Source organism: Cryptomeria japonica, chromosome 7 (assembly GCF_030272615.1).
Source record: "Cryptomeria japonica chromosome 7, Sugi_1.0, whole genome shotgun sequence".
NCBI lineage: Eukaryota > Viridiplantae > Streptophyta > Pinopsida > Cupressales > Cupressaceae > Cryptomeria > Cryptomeria japonica.
The window spans coordinates 650,120,018-650,136,683 of NC_081411.1; the positions used below are offsets into that span (position 1 = coordinate 650,120,018).

A 16,666-nucleotide genomic window follows, 5' to 3' on the forward strand; every position below is an offset into this window, starting at 1 on the left:
CACCAAAGAAAGGTTTGTGAAGTTATTAAAGGGTAGTTGATGGTGCAGGATCACCATGAAAGAGTCCAAGAAATCAAGCCTTTACAGTTATTTTGCTTAAAATAACAGGAAAGGTGCTAAAAATAGCAGGAAAGGTTGAATAATAATGTACAATTCATCTAAGACAAACAATAATTTAGAGGGTTTAAACTATGCTAAGGTAAAAGCCATGTCAATATAACATCTCCAAATCCCATCTGAATAAGGTCTATGAAGACTGAAATTCCACCACAGTATCTTGCTCTAAATATTTGGAAAGAGGAACAACAACTATGATCAAAGAATATTATCGCCTCCGCTGTCTGGATTGTGCAATGGAGTTGACGGCACCATAAAATTCTTTACGCTACTTCTCATTCTTATGCAACTCGGGAGGGGTGATGCCAAGTGATTGCAGCCTGTGACTTACCCATCTGATCACAGGGCCACGTTTAACATCCTCTTTTTGTGGCTGGACAGTTTTGCCAACTTTATCCTACCACATACAAATGACATCATACGAGTGCTGCCTATTTCATTCCATTGAAATAAGGTAAAGGATGGAATGAGAAGATGGAGGAAGGGATCTTGTCATCTTTGAAACTTACCAAGAGTGGGGAATAGACCAGGTCTTCAATGGGCCACACCGCCCACGAGTTTAGGGAATCCGACAAGACATCGACGAAAGGACCTAGGAAAGGTAGTTGGGCATTTGCATCAAAGACTTTGATGATGCAAACTTTAGCACAATGTCATGGGAGTGGAATAGTATGACACATTACACCCTTCCTCAGGCCATCAACAATGTCTTCCCCAACCACTACCCCATCCAGAAGTAGGTGGACTTCAACTCCAACAGCAACAGCATGAGCATCTTCATTGGTGCACTCTTCTTTGTCTTCCATGATTGCCTGCATCAGTAATGAGTGGACACAGTCGCTTAAATAAAATTCTTTATACATCTCAATCAAACATAGTCAAATGAATTCATGCCAATGTAGTACAATAGTACCAGAGTAGCTGTCTCTCCCGGCCTGTTGCCCCCATCATGGTCACGGTCTGCATTTGTACATCCATCATCATTTCCCCCAGACTCTTTCTCAATGCTTGTTTCTATAAGATTATGCTGCAAAACGTGACACATTGTACAAGAGTGTAAGTACACATTAAACCCATACGCCTACGAACAGTATTGGACCAAGGCCGATGAATTTTACATGACTAAGGCAAAAACAGGAACACAAATAATGGACACAAACCACAACATCATAAAAAATGCTCCACTATAACACTACCCCTCATCGCCTATTATCCAAAAGAAGAGCACAATACCTGTTTATCTCTACTCTTATCCTCCAATGTTTGTCCCAATTGAGTGGACTCCTCTGCAATATTCTTGCCATTGCATGCACTCAAATTTCCATTCACCGTCTCCTTCAGTTTCTCCCTCGAAATAGGCTTCTGAAGTTTCTCGTCCAATACCGCGACCAACTACATAAAAAAATAGTTACTATATAGTATAACACACCATGTTATGATATAGCACTACATGTCATGCACAATGGCACCGCATTACCTGTTCATCTTTGCAGCTACCCTCCAACCTCTGCCCTAGTTGAGGAGAGTGCTCTGCAATCGTCTCGCCACTGCATGCACTCGGTTTTTGAATCGTTGTCTCCTTCACCTTCTTCCTCCTAATAGACGTCCGAGATTTTGGACTTGGTTTTTTGGGAACACTACAAGTACACACGGTGTTATCAAGCAACTGCATTGACTGTTCTTTGCTCGTATCATCCATCATCTGGCCCAAGTCATGAGACTGCTCCACAATCTTCTCGGCACTGCATGCACCCAATTTTTCATTCGACATCTCCTTCAGCTTCTTTGACAAAATGGACTTATACATAACAGACGCCCGAGGTTTTCGACTTAATTTTTTTTGCACACTACATTCTGTGTCATCCAATACCACGGGATAGTCCATGCTCCCTCCACGGACTCCATCAGCCTACAATGACATGGACGAAATAGTCAACATACTACACAGTGTAGTGCAAAGCATACCATGCAATGAAAACACACATATGGACAAGCCAACAGACAGTCACCTTCGATGACAAACGTGTCGCGTCATCTAAAGTTAAACTTGTTTTTTCTGCGGCATTCTTCGTTTCTTGCTTCCTTGACGAATCACATGCAGGCTCATTGGTTGGCACGTTTGTTTCAAGATGTGAAGTCCGCCTTCTTTTTTCTGTAGCATTCTTCTTTTTTTGCTTCCCTGACAAAACAGGTGCACCCTCTTTTGTTTGATGACCTGAAGCCTGCCTTGATTTTTTTGCAACATTCCTCTTTATTTGCTTCCCCAATGAAACAGATGCAGCCTCATTCATTGGCACATTTGTTTCATGATTAGCCTTCGATGATAGAACCTCCTCGCCATGGCCTGCATTGTCACTTATAATCTAGACACTAGGATAGGATACCTCAATAAGTCATTGTTCACATGTTTAAAGGAATTTACTAAACTGCAAAAAAATACGATCACTAAAAAATTATCTTTGTTGCAATATTCTTTCTTTGCAGTAACTCTAAAACCTTCTTTCTCCTCGCCTCCCTAACCAGACTGCTGTCATACACTCGCATTGCTTCCTTTATCTCTTCCTTCCCTTCGGTAGGAAGCTCATCACATGTTTCTTGCCATATTTCATACAGACCCGGTCAGTGACACGTTTTTTTTGCATACTGCGTCGTATGCCCATTTGGTATTCAATATTAGACTCCCTCTTTTTCAACTCCAATGGCAATTTCTTCCTATGATCCGCATTGCGCTTTCCACTTCCACATGGTTGACAACTGCATCGTGCAATCCCCAAAAATGGTTGTTGATGTTCTCTGGCTCTATGCATATTAAGCCTCCCCATATCCCAAAACTGATGACCTCCATTTTTGGAACAATAACGGAAGAGACAAAAGTAGTGCAACCTGCCATTAATATGTTCTCTTTTGTGATCGGCCTGTTGCTGCACACAGCTAACAGAGACAAAGAGTCACATTCAATTTTGCACTAATCAAGCATTATAAAGATAATCCAACATATAATGACTAATAGTGGACCTCCTTGTTACTCGCCCCTCCTTGTTCCTATTCACGACCGCTGACAAAATCACGTTGCCATTCAGCCTCCTGCTCTATGCTCACCTCGTGCTCGCTACAAACGTCCCCTTTTTCACTCTCACCACCTCGAGTATCAGTATAATCAGCCTCATCTACACTTCCATTAGGCTCATCTTCCTCACCAGCATAACCACTATCATAATGTTGTTCAATAAAATAGCACACATCATCGATCCATTTTATGCCCATGTATATATCTACATTTCCACTTATAAATCCCAACTTCCACCAACCATGCCATGCAATGATGGAAAAAATATATAATGCAATGAGAAATAATTACCAGTGTGGTTGTGCAATCACTGAGATGCCGACTTGACAATGGGTTCAAAATTGGAGACCCGACTAGTGACTCATTCAGATTTGAATCCCCAACTAGTCCCTGACCTGAAAGCCCATCCCCTGACTCTTTCGGATTTGGATCCCCAACTAGTCTCGCATCTGAAAGCCCAACTCCTGAGTCTTTCATATTTGAATCCTCAACTACTCGTGGATGTGAAAGTCCAACTCCTGAATCTTTCAGATTTGAATCCCCAACTTGTTGTGCATCTGAAAACCCAACTCCTAAGTCTTTCAGATTTGAATCCTCAACTACTCGTGGATGTGAAAGTCCAACTCCTAAATCTTTCAGATTTGAATCCCCAACTTGTCGTGCATCTGAAAGCCCAACTCCTGACCCTTTTAGATTTGAATCCTCAACTAGTCCTAGATATGAAAGCCCAGCTCCTGAAACTTTAAGATTTGAATCTCCAACTGGTCGTGCATCTGAAAGCCCAACTCCTGACTCTTTCGGATTCGAATCCTCAACTACTCCCAGATATGAAATCCCAACTCTTGAATCTTTCATATATGAATGTCAAACTCTTCCTGCATATGAGAGCCCACCTCTCTCCTGGGTATACAAATTAGTTCTCCACTTGCAAGCATTAAAGAGTTACAACACCAAGCAATACTACATGTTACATAATCCATTAAAACTACTTAGCTTATAGGCAGGCTAATGTCACGTGTCACTGGGAAGCGAACGCAATCAACTCCCAGGGGATCATCTACCTTTAGCTCCAGCAACCCATAATCAAGATCAACATTTTCCCTCAACCTTTTTCACAACATAATTGACATGATTGAATTGAAACATAAAAAAAATGCAATTCATATTCGTCACACTATAAATAACACCACACATTCACTACAAATGACATAGCCAACACACGACTAGTTATGCCCACATTCCAATATAAAGTTAGCATGTCGCTGTGTTATGTACAACCCAGCTAATAGTTTAGCCATAAACTATCCATGACATTCCGCTCTAGAACATATTTGGTTGCAATTGCAATGAAATAATGACTATGATCCATTGCCAACGCTTGTTAAAAAGGCTTCCTGTGTTCTCCCCATCCAAAATACAACACAAAAACTAGACTTTCTTAAGGATTGATAAAGAAGGATGCAAAACATGCTTAACGGATCGGCTGTGTCTATTCCGTCTCCAAAACGGACCTTTCCTACAACGTGTTACCGACAGGTTAGTCAATCGCAGCCGCTAATTGTAAAATCGATGCTATAAAATGAGTCTGCAACAATTAAGATGGTCAATCTATGTCAGAGAATAAACAACGATTCATTACCATTAACAGAGTCTTTCATGATAATTAATGGGTATAGAGACCTCCAATTCATTTTTTGAAAGACACAAGTCTTTTGAAACGAGTGTCTATTCTAAAGCTTCCATCTCTTTGTTGACATGGGAATAGTACTATTTATTAAAAATGTACTCTTAAGTTAAGAAAAGAAAAAAGAAAAAAACACTCTGAAGGATAGACACATGAGGAGTTCGTCATGCCAACCCGAGACACCTCAAACAGAAACCCAAATCACCTTTCAGATTGGAGATGGATCATCAAACACATGTACTTCTCAAACATCATGAACATCAATAATCTAGAAATACAAATACACTACGATGAACATTAACACTCTCATGCAAATCAACAGAATATATACAAATTTATAACACATAGTTCGCAAGAATCAGGATTTGTGGTTCATATATTCAACACTGGTTTCATGACTTGAAGATTCATAAATAACAATTGTACTGCGTTCAGGTTTGAAAATTATATCTTATTGTCTAATATGGTACATCTATAGCATATAATAAAAGACATCAGCCAATTACATTGTTCATTTTCATTATTATCAAATTCAATAAAAGTAAGGACATTAATATTACATGATCAAGAACTGAAATTTATACATACATATGTACCGCATAAAAAAAATTATATACAACAAACTCTCTATATATATATATATATAACAAGTGCCTTTCAAAAAGTTGCACAAGCCCAAAGATTATTAATAAGGGGACATTATAGTGCAAGTAGTATTAAACAAGGGAGACAGAGCAACAACCTGGGAACGTCTGGACATTTGTCAAGGGACTACTCAATAGTCCTTGAAAATCAACAACCTGCATGGATAACTAATGTTACTGGTAGTCTACATTGGGAAGTACATGCATTTCAAAAGACATAAAAGGAACCTACATGTTCATATATGAAATTGCAGTTTAACATCCAATATAAACTACCACTAACTAATTTATATCACCTAAGTTATATATGTCAACTTTCCATAGTACCAGAGCTGTACAAGAGTTGTCTATATCAACCACCTATTTTCGTACTATTGTTGTGCGCTCAAGGACAGACACCTCTATTCTGACTCGAAATCAACGCTATGGTCTGACTAACACGTAGCTTAGACTCGGAATCAACACTATGGTCTGACTAACACGCAACTTAGAATCGAAATCAACGTTACGATACCTCCTTCATGCACATGAAAAATAACCCATGTGTTAACAAGCGATAACAATATGACTAACACTATATTTTACATTCAATGGATGCAATTAGATAACATGTCACTAACACGTAGTACCATTTGTCTATTCTCAAGCCTTTTTATTTACTAGCTCCATCTCCTATGGTAAATTGCACCGCGTGTTAGCCTTTGGCTTTACCGTTGTTAGCTGCATCAAATCACAACTCGTACATGAACATTGGTCTGAGAGGTTGTGTCTCTTCTGGTTCTAAAATAGAAAAATCATACAGACTAACATCGTTGTGTTAGACAGAAGCAGCCATCAAATGCAAAACCTATGATTAAAAACTTGCCACAAACATGGGGTGTTAGTCCCCCCATTTTGTTTTCTGTAGCCACAATAAAGGTGTCCCACTATGAGAGTAACTTGAGTTTCGTGCTAGTGTTTTCTCTGACAAAAGTACCAAGTTTTTGCAGCCCACGGCCTCTTCTTCCTGACAGGATGCCCACCAAATGCGATTCCTTCATTCACAAGCTTTTAATGTGCATGTTATGCACAATAAACCGATAGTAACCACGAAGCATGCCACAACCATCCTCCTACATTTCCACATAATTTTGCATGGGCGCCGAGGACTGAAACTAAGAACTCGACAACAACTCCACATCACATACCATGGGGCGGAGCACCACGAGAAGTTGGTATGGTATGCATGTCTTGGAAATATATGTCAATGCATGTTGTTGGTATGATACGTCCACTATCAAGCCACAATACAGATAGCCTCCCACATATATATGCACATATGTTTATTCTGCACTTTTCGAGTGTGATTAGGTGCTTCCAACTTGTGTCAGACATGTCTATTCTGGCTTCAAAATGAGATTGTAACAACGACATGAATGGACATACATGTTCTGGCTCCAAAAAGGACATATCGTACCAATGACATGCATCAAGATACATGTCCAGGAATAAATATATATATGCAAATACAAGTGGTAGGAATTTAATAGCTACATGAAAGACAAAGTGAGGTAAAATGTTTTGTTTCAAATTGAGCTTCTTTTACTTGGTCTTGACCTCGTTTACATGTTATGGTTTGCCTTTTGATGCAAACAGACTCCTCAAAATTAGGTTGTTGATTGGTTCATGCAACCATTCCTTGACTGTGTGTGACCTGCTCTTGTTTAGGAGTTGATCTGTTGTTTGTTTGATGATAGCAAACATGGCGCCTTTTTTATTTGCCTAACATGGAAAAAGTAAGACTAATGCGCAAACGAAAACATTATTGTTGAAGGGCTCCTTGTTGAAGTAGCCTCAGTCTATTCTGGTTCATTGTTGAAGGGGGATTTATGGGACTATAGGTTTTCTTTTTTTTATCTAATGAGCACCTGAGAATAATGGAAACAGAGCATAATATTTCCATTGTTTCTTTTATCTATGTTTTATTCTGTTGTTTTCCTTTGTATTATAGAGGACATGTTTGTGTGTGTGTGTGTTTGTCTCTCTGCATCTTAGGGTTTCAAATTACCGCAGCCGCCTAAGCCTCCACCCAAATCATTGTCCTCTTCATGCTTCCTGAGGGCACACTCACAACCACCTCTGCGATACAAAAATGATATAAAAATTTACAATTTCAAACACTGGGTTGACGAAGGAATCATAAAACTATCTTTATCTGTTAGGGTTTGAATTTACCGATGCCACCATAACCCTACACAACAATCTTCAATCGTACCACCCCATGTACGCATCGATACCTCCTCCTTGCACATGAAAAAAAACCCGCGTGTTAACATGTGATAACAATACGACTAACAATATACCCAGACAACTTGGGTTATGCATGTGGTTGGCTTTTCTCCTCCCCTTCAGAGCCACGCATATTTTAAGAATGCAATTTCTATAACTACAATTGAAGCATAGCTCCTTCGCTCAGTGATTCAACCAGGCACATGAATTTACAGCTTGAATTTCCATGGTCGAATATTTACCACTACGTTCTGCATGCAGCTACCGGACGAAATATATTTTCAATTTTCGCGAAATCGAGTTTTCATTCAAATTTTTTTTTTAAATGAATTGAAAACTGTGCCCATAACACGTGACCGCCACCCGATGTTAGTCATGTTAGTCGACACGTCGACACAATAAAGCGGGTTAGCCAAAAAATTGCCAAGTGGCAAAATCGAAATTGGCGGTCACCGAAAATGTAAAACGCTTGGCTAGCGGTCCGTTAATCGCCTTGCCTGATGTAACCGTCACATCGCGGTGACAACGATCGAGAAAGTGTTAACCGTGAGCAAGCTTTTCCGTCAAATGCAAAACGACAACATCATCCACGTCATCGCAGCCGCTAGGAATTCCATGTCATCTGTGGGTCCTAGGAATGTCGCTCTCATGGACCTGCCATACTTGAATGGTATGCCTTCGGCATCATATGGAGGCATGTCATTTTGGAGCCAGAATAGCTACAGCCAACTCTAAAACCCTGTCATTGAAATATGAGCCCTCTACCAAACCCTTGTTAAAGGTCAAACCCACCACCCGCCCCTTTCCATGGTCTTACATTGCACACTTTTAACAATGAAAGTGTAGAAACAGTCCAATCTATTTATGCTTGTTTTTTATATGTTGGATGGTTACAATCCCTTTCCACTAATTATTCTACCTACCAAACATAAAACAAAAAAAAAAAAAAAAAAACTTTCATTATAAAAAAATACATTGTTGGAGAAAAGAGATTTTTTTGGTTGAGTATTTCTAGGGTCATTATTATTTTTTGCCAATACTAAGGACTCTTTAATTAGTTCAATCAATAATAGTATATAATTAAAAAATTTGAGCAATAGTTCTATAGTCTATAATTACTTTTTTCATTTAACAATTTTAAAAATGTCATTTATCTATCTCTTTGTTGGTTAATGTTGGGAATAGTCATTTCAAAAATCAATTTTTTTCTTTTTAAAATTTTGTCAGTTCAACTAATGACTTGCATGACATTTTTTTTTAATACATTATTATAAAAGTATATTGTTGACTTTAACATTATCTTGTCTCCTTGAATGACTATGTAATTTATAAAATACCATGACCTACTTTATATGGTGTGAGTGCAACAATTATCATTTAAAATACCATGACCTACTTTATATAGGGGAAAGGACCCATAGTTGAGCATGTACCAATTGTTGTGAGGGTTGTTGACACCTTTTGTTCCAAAAATTGAACAAATAAAATCTATCGTTTGAAACAAAAAATATCAATTTTTGTTAGGAAATGTACCAACAGTTGTTAGGAAATGTACCAACAGTTGTTAAGAAATGTACTAATATTGTAAAAAGTAACCAATCAGGTGATGCCATGTCAATTGCACAACTATTGGGGTCTCTTTTGTACGCCTATTGGTCTCACTTTTTTGGGGGGTTGTTTTGGATACCTTGGCAAAAAGCATGCTGATGTGGCATCATATTTGATGATGTGGCCCTGAAACCTTAGTTATAAGCAGAGGACTTGCCAAGTAAACTGTTGTAAAAAAATCAGAGTGATTTGAAATTTCCAAGTAGGATTTTGAGAAGCGCGAAGTTAGGGTGCACAACAACTGGGTCCTTTCCCCTATTGTGAGTGCAACAATTATCTTTTTTTTTTTTACAATTGACCATATTTAATGTTTTGATTGTTTTTTAATACTTTGTTATTTTTATGTATTTATTATTTGTATAATATACAATACATTATTATTGTATATATATAAATAGATACAAATATTTTAAATCCAAGTATAATAACTCTAATTAATAACAATTTTTTACTAATTATATTAATTTACTTTAATAATCATTTTTATGTCAAAGATGTTTCATATATGGAATCAACGAGTTATTTATTGAAATATATGGTTGTGGATTGTAAAGAGGTGCAAGATGCTACAAATAATCTATGTTTTTTAATTACAATGTGACTACTTGCACACAATTATGAACCTAACAAGCTATGCAGCTAATATAGAGCGCATGAAAAAAGAACAATTATCTAGATGACTAACGGTGTACACGAATGCTCTATGTTTCCACTAATCTAACTACAATAATAAACTACTATACCTAACAATAACTACTATAACACTTATAGGCAACAAATTAGCTAGATGACTAACAGTGTACACGAATGCTCTTAGGCAACAAATTAGCTAAGATGACTAACGGTGTACACGAATGCTCTATGTTTCCACTAATCTAACTACAATAATTAACTACTCTACCTAACAATAACTACTATAACACTTATAGGCAACAACTTAACACAATGCATCTCTTGTTTAAATTGTTCTCATCATTTCCATTTCCTTGTACTATAAATTATAAAATCATTTCAAAAAATCCATCTCAATAAGAATTTTTAAATATGAATATAAATTATGTTTTACAATTTTAAATGTGTATGCAATAAAAAGAGGTAAGAAGTGAACACTTCAAAGTTGTGAATACATTTTTGGTTTTTATCAATAAATTCTTAATAATTGGTCTTTATTATTCATTTTTTTAAGTAATATAAATGAAAAAATATTGTTATTAGGATTATTCATGAATCTTATTTTTGAAATGACTAAAATCTAGATGAATTGCATTCAAAAAATAAAAGTCTATACTTTAAAGGTGAAATATTTGTAATTTTATTATAACGGAATTTGTATCTTAAATTTTGATTTAAGTATATTTTGTAAGATACTTTTCATTATACAATCTTCATCTATGAGTTTTAAATCAGCTTTTTTTATAAAGTAGACGATGAGTCTTTATTCCTTGGGAAAATTGTTTTTGTTTCGCTTTTTATACTTTTAATAGATGATTGTTTTTGCTTTTATTTTAAGGTTTCAGCCTTCTATAAAATAGTTGCTCATTGCTAAATGAAATCAAAAAATTAGAAAAGATTGTAAAAGGTCTGTAATATCACAAAAATATTCAAAATCAATATATAGTTTCCACTAGGGCTTGGAATATGATGGTCACCCCAGTCTATTATATGAAAATTTTATGATGGTTTTGGTCATTCTAATGACTTTCATTTGAAAAAAATATTAATTATAAATAATGATATATTAGTAATATATGTAAAATTTTAAATTTAGTAACTTTCTCGATTCATACAAAAAATATTCAACATAATATTGTTTATAATTATATTCTATTTCAAAAATATTTTAAATTAATATATATTTATAATAAATTTTATATAATCATATATATTACATATTAATATTAAATAATAATCAGTTAATAATTATTAATATTAAATGTCCAAATCTTAAATTCCATCTATTATGACAACATTGACAAGTTCCCAAATTTACAATCTTATTAACAATATGTAAAAAATTAGAAACAATTATATCCTATCTTTTCTAAATTTTGAATTATTGAGTCTTGCATGCACATTATGTAATGATCTAGTTATATGTTTCTTAACCTTTCATAATGATAACTAACCTACTTGAGGGTCTAAATAGAGACATAAAGAGGCAAGTTGCACTTCCTTAGTATAATTCATACCCCAATTAGTGTTCTAGGGAAAAACATAAGAATACCCCAATAAGGGATTTTACAAATTTGAGATTTCTACAAACAAATTCCTGAAACTAAAATATAAATTATTACTATGCTAGAGTGAAGGATGAACTCAACAAGATGATCAATCTTAAAAGAATGGTGGATTAATGTTGTGTTTTTTGGAATAACAAATAATTTAAGTGCAACCTAAATAGTGAATTCCATAGACTCCTTTCTAATAATTCAAAGAAATAATTTAAAGGATTTCATGTAGTTAGAGCACTATTTTAAGGTGGTTGATTATTTATGAATAATTCTTGTTGATTTTAAGATTAGGTGGTTCATTATTTATTAATAATTGTTGTTGATTATAGGATAGTGTATTGCATAGATTAGATAATTATATATAAGGTGATATAGTTTATGCATGATCAATGAATTAAAAACAAGTCCAATTTTATGTATATCAACTCCTTAATTAGGTTGTAAACATTCTATTAAAGTTACTCATTGCTATTGCTATGTGAAAGTCCACAACCTTCAACAAGACAAATTTAGTCTATGCTTTCAACATTTTTTAAAGGATATTTTGCTATTGACGTAACCATTGCACCTCCTTTTGGTGCTAGTGCTAGTTTAATATTATTTTGGTTAAATATTTAACTTTTAAATAATAAATAGTATGTCTATGTCTATCTAAAAATTATAGTTTTAATTTCATTTTTTGTTTGTTATTCTATATTTAATTTAATTATGTTTAATAATAAATATTAATATTTTTGTTGAATTTAAAATGAAAGATAAAAAAAATTGCTAACACACTCCCATTTTTACACTTCACCCTTGCTTTCATTGTAAAATACGTTTTTACATTAATTAAATAAATAAAAAAATAAGTCTAAATGAATATAATTTTATAAGTATAAAATCATAAATCAATTTTAACAAGAAAATACACATGATTATATTAAGTCATTCAATCAAAACTGACTAAAATTAAATGATAATTAATAAAAAAACATAGAATTTTGAATTTATATTTTATGTGATATTATTTTAATTGAAAAGCACCAATTTACAACAATTTTGATCTCTAGTCTTCCCAACTAAAAATGCAAATTTCAAACTCTTCCAAAATAATTTATCTAAAACTTTGTAATTATCACTTACAATTAATGATCCTATCATACGTATCGACGAAAAAATATTTCCTCAGTAAAGTTCTTCAAGAATCAATCCATCTAGAAGCCCACAGTTTACCAATATAGAATCATTCTACTTTCCGCCAATTCATGATTATATCAAGATAAGAGCCTTCGAAATGGATTGATTCTTGAAGAACACAAGTTCTCAGGTTCTTTTATATGACGTAAGCAATGACGACAATGTAATATTTTTATTGAAAAACATCAATTTCAACTATTTTTGCGTCTTACCTTCCTAGATAAGACTGCAAATTTCAAACTCTTCCACAGCAATTTGTCTGGAAACTTGTAATTATGACTTAGTTAATGATCTCATTTAACAATAGAAAAACATATCCTGCTTCAAATTATTCCTACTTCACGCCAAACAAAAAATGGAATTTACAACAGCTAGATTCTCTCAATAAACTTCATTAAGGAATCAATCCAAAAGTTTGAAAGCAAAGACATATGCACAATTATATGTGAAATGAACAATTTTTAAATTTACGCGATGTGATTTGTTTTGAATGTTTCTTGATGTGTTCTGAAGATTTGGTTTACCAACGAGCCTTTGCAGTTAGCTATAAATTCATGCGAGAGCCTTGTTTTCTGCTACATCAATACTCATAGATATATTGCATTATTTCTGCAGTACCCATTAATCATACAGGGCAGAGATCAACAAGAACATGTCAGCAATTAGAGGTTTTGCATCTGAAGAAGGCCTCGGTAATAAGCTCAAGCGGGGGATGGATACATATTTTCTTTCACATGGCTCTCCAATGCTGGCTTTGGAAGATATTCCTGCAGCAGCTTTCTTCAAGGGGTGGTCAAAGGTAATGCCAGAGAAGCCCAAGGCAATTCTAGTAATTTCAGCACATTGGGACACATCTGAACCTGTTGTCAATGCTGTTGAGACCAACGCCACCATCCATGACTTTTATGGCTTCCCTGCTCAGCTTTATCAGGTGAGGTGATTTTTTATTTGCAGGCAGTGCTTTTAAAATAAGTTTTTCTGATTGCGGCTGTGTTTTTTAGATGTTTGTCTTAGTATATTTCTTTTGCTCTGCTGATTTGTTATGGTCATTGATAGGGTTTCATGACCTGAATTAGGTTTTCGCCACAGATCAAATGCCTCTAATATATTATCTTTTCTATATGTTTGCTTCTCCAAATGGGATGAATACATTGGGGTTTCTTTGGACTAGTAATGGATGAATTGTTAGACTAGCAATCTTAATTACTCAGCCTCTGTTCCTTGTAAAGCTTGAAGAAATGCACTTTGCCCTCAAATCCAATCAATCCTCTATCACTTGAGCCCCTTTGCCCTCAAACCCAATCATTCCTTATCATTTGAGCCCCTTTGCCCTCAAACCCAATCAATCCTTTATCGCTTCAACCATTTCCCCCTTTCAATTTCTGAATTTCAACCTTTTAAACTGGTCCTAAAGCCACACTGTATATACCTCAGCTATCTCTCAGCCCAAACAAAGATCAATTTGAAAAATTTGGGCAGATTAGGAATTGAACCAAATGAAATTCGTTCTCCGGATTTCTTGTTTCGAAGTGTAGAAAATTATCTGCAAACCCTTAGCCTCCTAATGAACTGAACCCTGTTTGAGATCCTCCAATGTTTGCTCAACAAACACAGGCTCTGATACCATGATGGAAAGATATATTGAACCCGGGATCATCCATTCATTATTAAAAAAACAGAGTTGAGCCCTGGACTATCCCTTTGAATAAAATCTGTGATACTCTTAACTCTTAAGCTACCGTTGCCTCCAACACTACAAAAAACCTAGAGAAGTTGCCCCAGACCACATACATTCTACTGTGGACTCCCGTTGAAGTCACGATCTTCTAAATCTGTGATGTTTTATACCTTTGTAGCTTTGAAATCTTATATAATTGTTTGAGCTTTGAATTCATCATTCTTAACTTTTCTAATTAGGTTCTAGAAGATCCATTTGCAACAGTTCTCCACTTAAGCTTTAGGAATTATCATCTAGAATAGTCCATATGGTTCAGATAAGATTTGAGCTATTGTAAACCCCGCAAAAGGTTGTATCTTTCATCATCACTGTAATTTGTATCTTTGGAAATTGTAGATCCCAAATTTACCTTTCTTCCTATACAAGCATTGGACTCTCGCCAGTTTGTTGAAAATAGAACTTTTAAATTCTACGCACACAGCAGTGGGGACTAGTTTCACACTTCTATGCAATTGGTAAGGATTATCAATCTCAAATGTTAGTTATTCCTTGCACAAGATCTGAGTAAGTATCAACTTTATGAATCGTGATAGAAGCTGATGCTTCTCACCACTTACAGTACAGTTTTAAAGATTGGCTCGGATGAGCATGCAATGGATCTTGAGAAATATCAATGTCATACATTCCAGATCCCATTTGAGAAGACTTGCTAACATAGTTCAAGTTACTGATTTAGATGGCAACATATTCTTAAATGCCAGCTTTGCTTTTATGCTGTAACTTAAGGGATGTGTAAACAAGCAATAACTGAAATAGCTAGTTTTCATTGAGTCATTAAACAGGAGTCATTTTCACTGAATTGATATACTCTAGTTTCCTCGTATGTTGGTCATGGGTTTCATGCTTGACTGTGTTGTTAAAAATGATTTCTGTTAACTGTAGTACACAGAAGAGTTGGATCTTGAAATTGAATGGCATTTATTAGTAGCACAACTTATGAAATCAAATTACATGTTGTCACATTGCTATTGCACAGGACACATAAGGCTGAGAACATATTCAGAAAAGTTTGGAAACTGGGATCCTTGAATTTGAATGCTTCACACAGAGCATACTTCTAGAAATTTGACCACTATAATCCAGAGAAGCTTGACCTTAGTTTCTTTTTAATCCTAGAAAAGACAATTTTTTTAATGTGAAGTTCTTTTGCTTTTAGATGCAATACAATCCACCTGGATCCCCAGATCTAGCCAGAAGGGTGAAAGAACTGCTGTGGAGTTCGGGATTTCAGACTGTAAAGGAGAGCCCAAGAAGAGGGTTAGATCACGGTGCTTGGATACCTCTGTCTATGATGTACCCAAATGCAGACATACCGGTTTGTCAGTTGTCTATACAGTCAAGGAAAGGTGCAGAACATCACTATAAAATGGGATTAGCATTGTCACAATTGAAATCTGAAGGAGTTCTTATAATTGGTTCAGGGCAGGCTACACATAATTTTAGGGAAGACATAGACATCAATGCTAAAAGTCCTGTCTCATGGGCATCTACTTTCGACAAATGGTTGAATGATACCCTAGCTGATGGTAAGCATGGGGAAGTCATCAATTTTGAAGAAAAAGCTCCATATGGGAAAAAGGCCCACCCTAATCCTGACCACTTCTACCCATTGCTTGTTTCTCTTGGAGCAGCTGGTGAAGGATCCAAAGGAGAGAGAATCCACACTAGCTGGACCCATGGCACATTTTCTTACTCTTCATTTTCTTTTCAACCTTCGGAATAGATTATTGCAATATTTTCTGTAGAATAATTGTTTCTTGCAAATGCCATTTTCAAAAATGGCTTGGTGCAAGGTTTGACAAGTATGGCATTTACGTTGTAATCTGATTAAGGTACTTGCAGTATAAAAATCATATCTACTTTTTCTTTTATGCCAAGTCCTCAAGCTTTTGAAAGTATGATCTGGATCACCGACATCAATAATAAGCCAGTAAGTTGTAACTCAGTGGGTTGGTGACTAAAGCCCTCAAACAGAGAAGTATCTCTTTTTCTTTATATATTTTGACACATCCCATTCATTAGAGTGAATCTGACAACAAATGTGAAAATGACAGTCAAGCTTAAATACTATTTGCAAATAAGTAGAAGATAACACACAAACCAATAGAGGCTATACCCACCAGTTAGTAG

At 35.4% G+C, this 16,666-nt stretch overlaps 1 protein-coding gene across 3 annotated transcripts; it reads left to right on the top strand.

Moving 5' to 3' along the window:
* Positions 1–12,863: 12,863 nt before the first annotated feature.
* LOC131071220 (extradiol ring-cleavage dioxygenase) lies at positions 12,864–16,407 on the top strand. Of its 3 annotated transcripts, none has more exons than XM_058006976.2 (3): positions 12,864–12,943; positions 13,414–13,729; positions 15,693–16,407. In XM_058006976.2, the coding sequence occupies exons 2-3, from the start codon at positions 13,451–13,453 to the stop codon at positions 16,257–16,259; spliced, it is 846 nt and encodes a 281-aa protein (XP_057862959.1). In that variant the 5' UTR covers positions 12,864–12,943; positions 13,414–13,450; the 3' UTR covers positions 16,260–16,407. The 3 variants fall into 3 exon arrangements, with proteins under 3 accessions (XP_057862959.1, XP_057862958.1, XP_057862957.1); XM_058006975.2 differs by having other exon boundaries at positions 12,898–12,961; XM_058006974.2 differs by lacking the exon at positions 12,864–12,943 and having other exon boundaries at positions 13,024–13,729.
* The last annotated feature ends 259 nt before the right edge of the window (positions 16,408–16,666 follow it).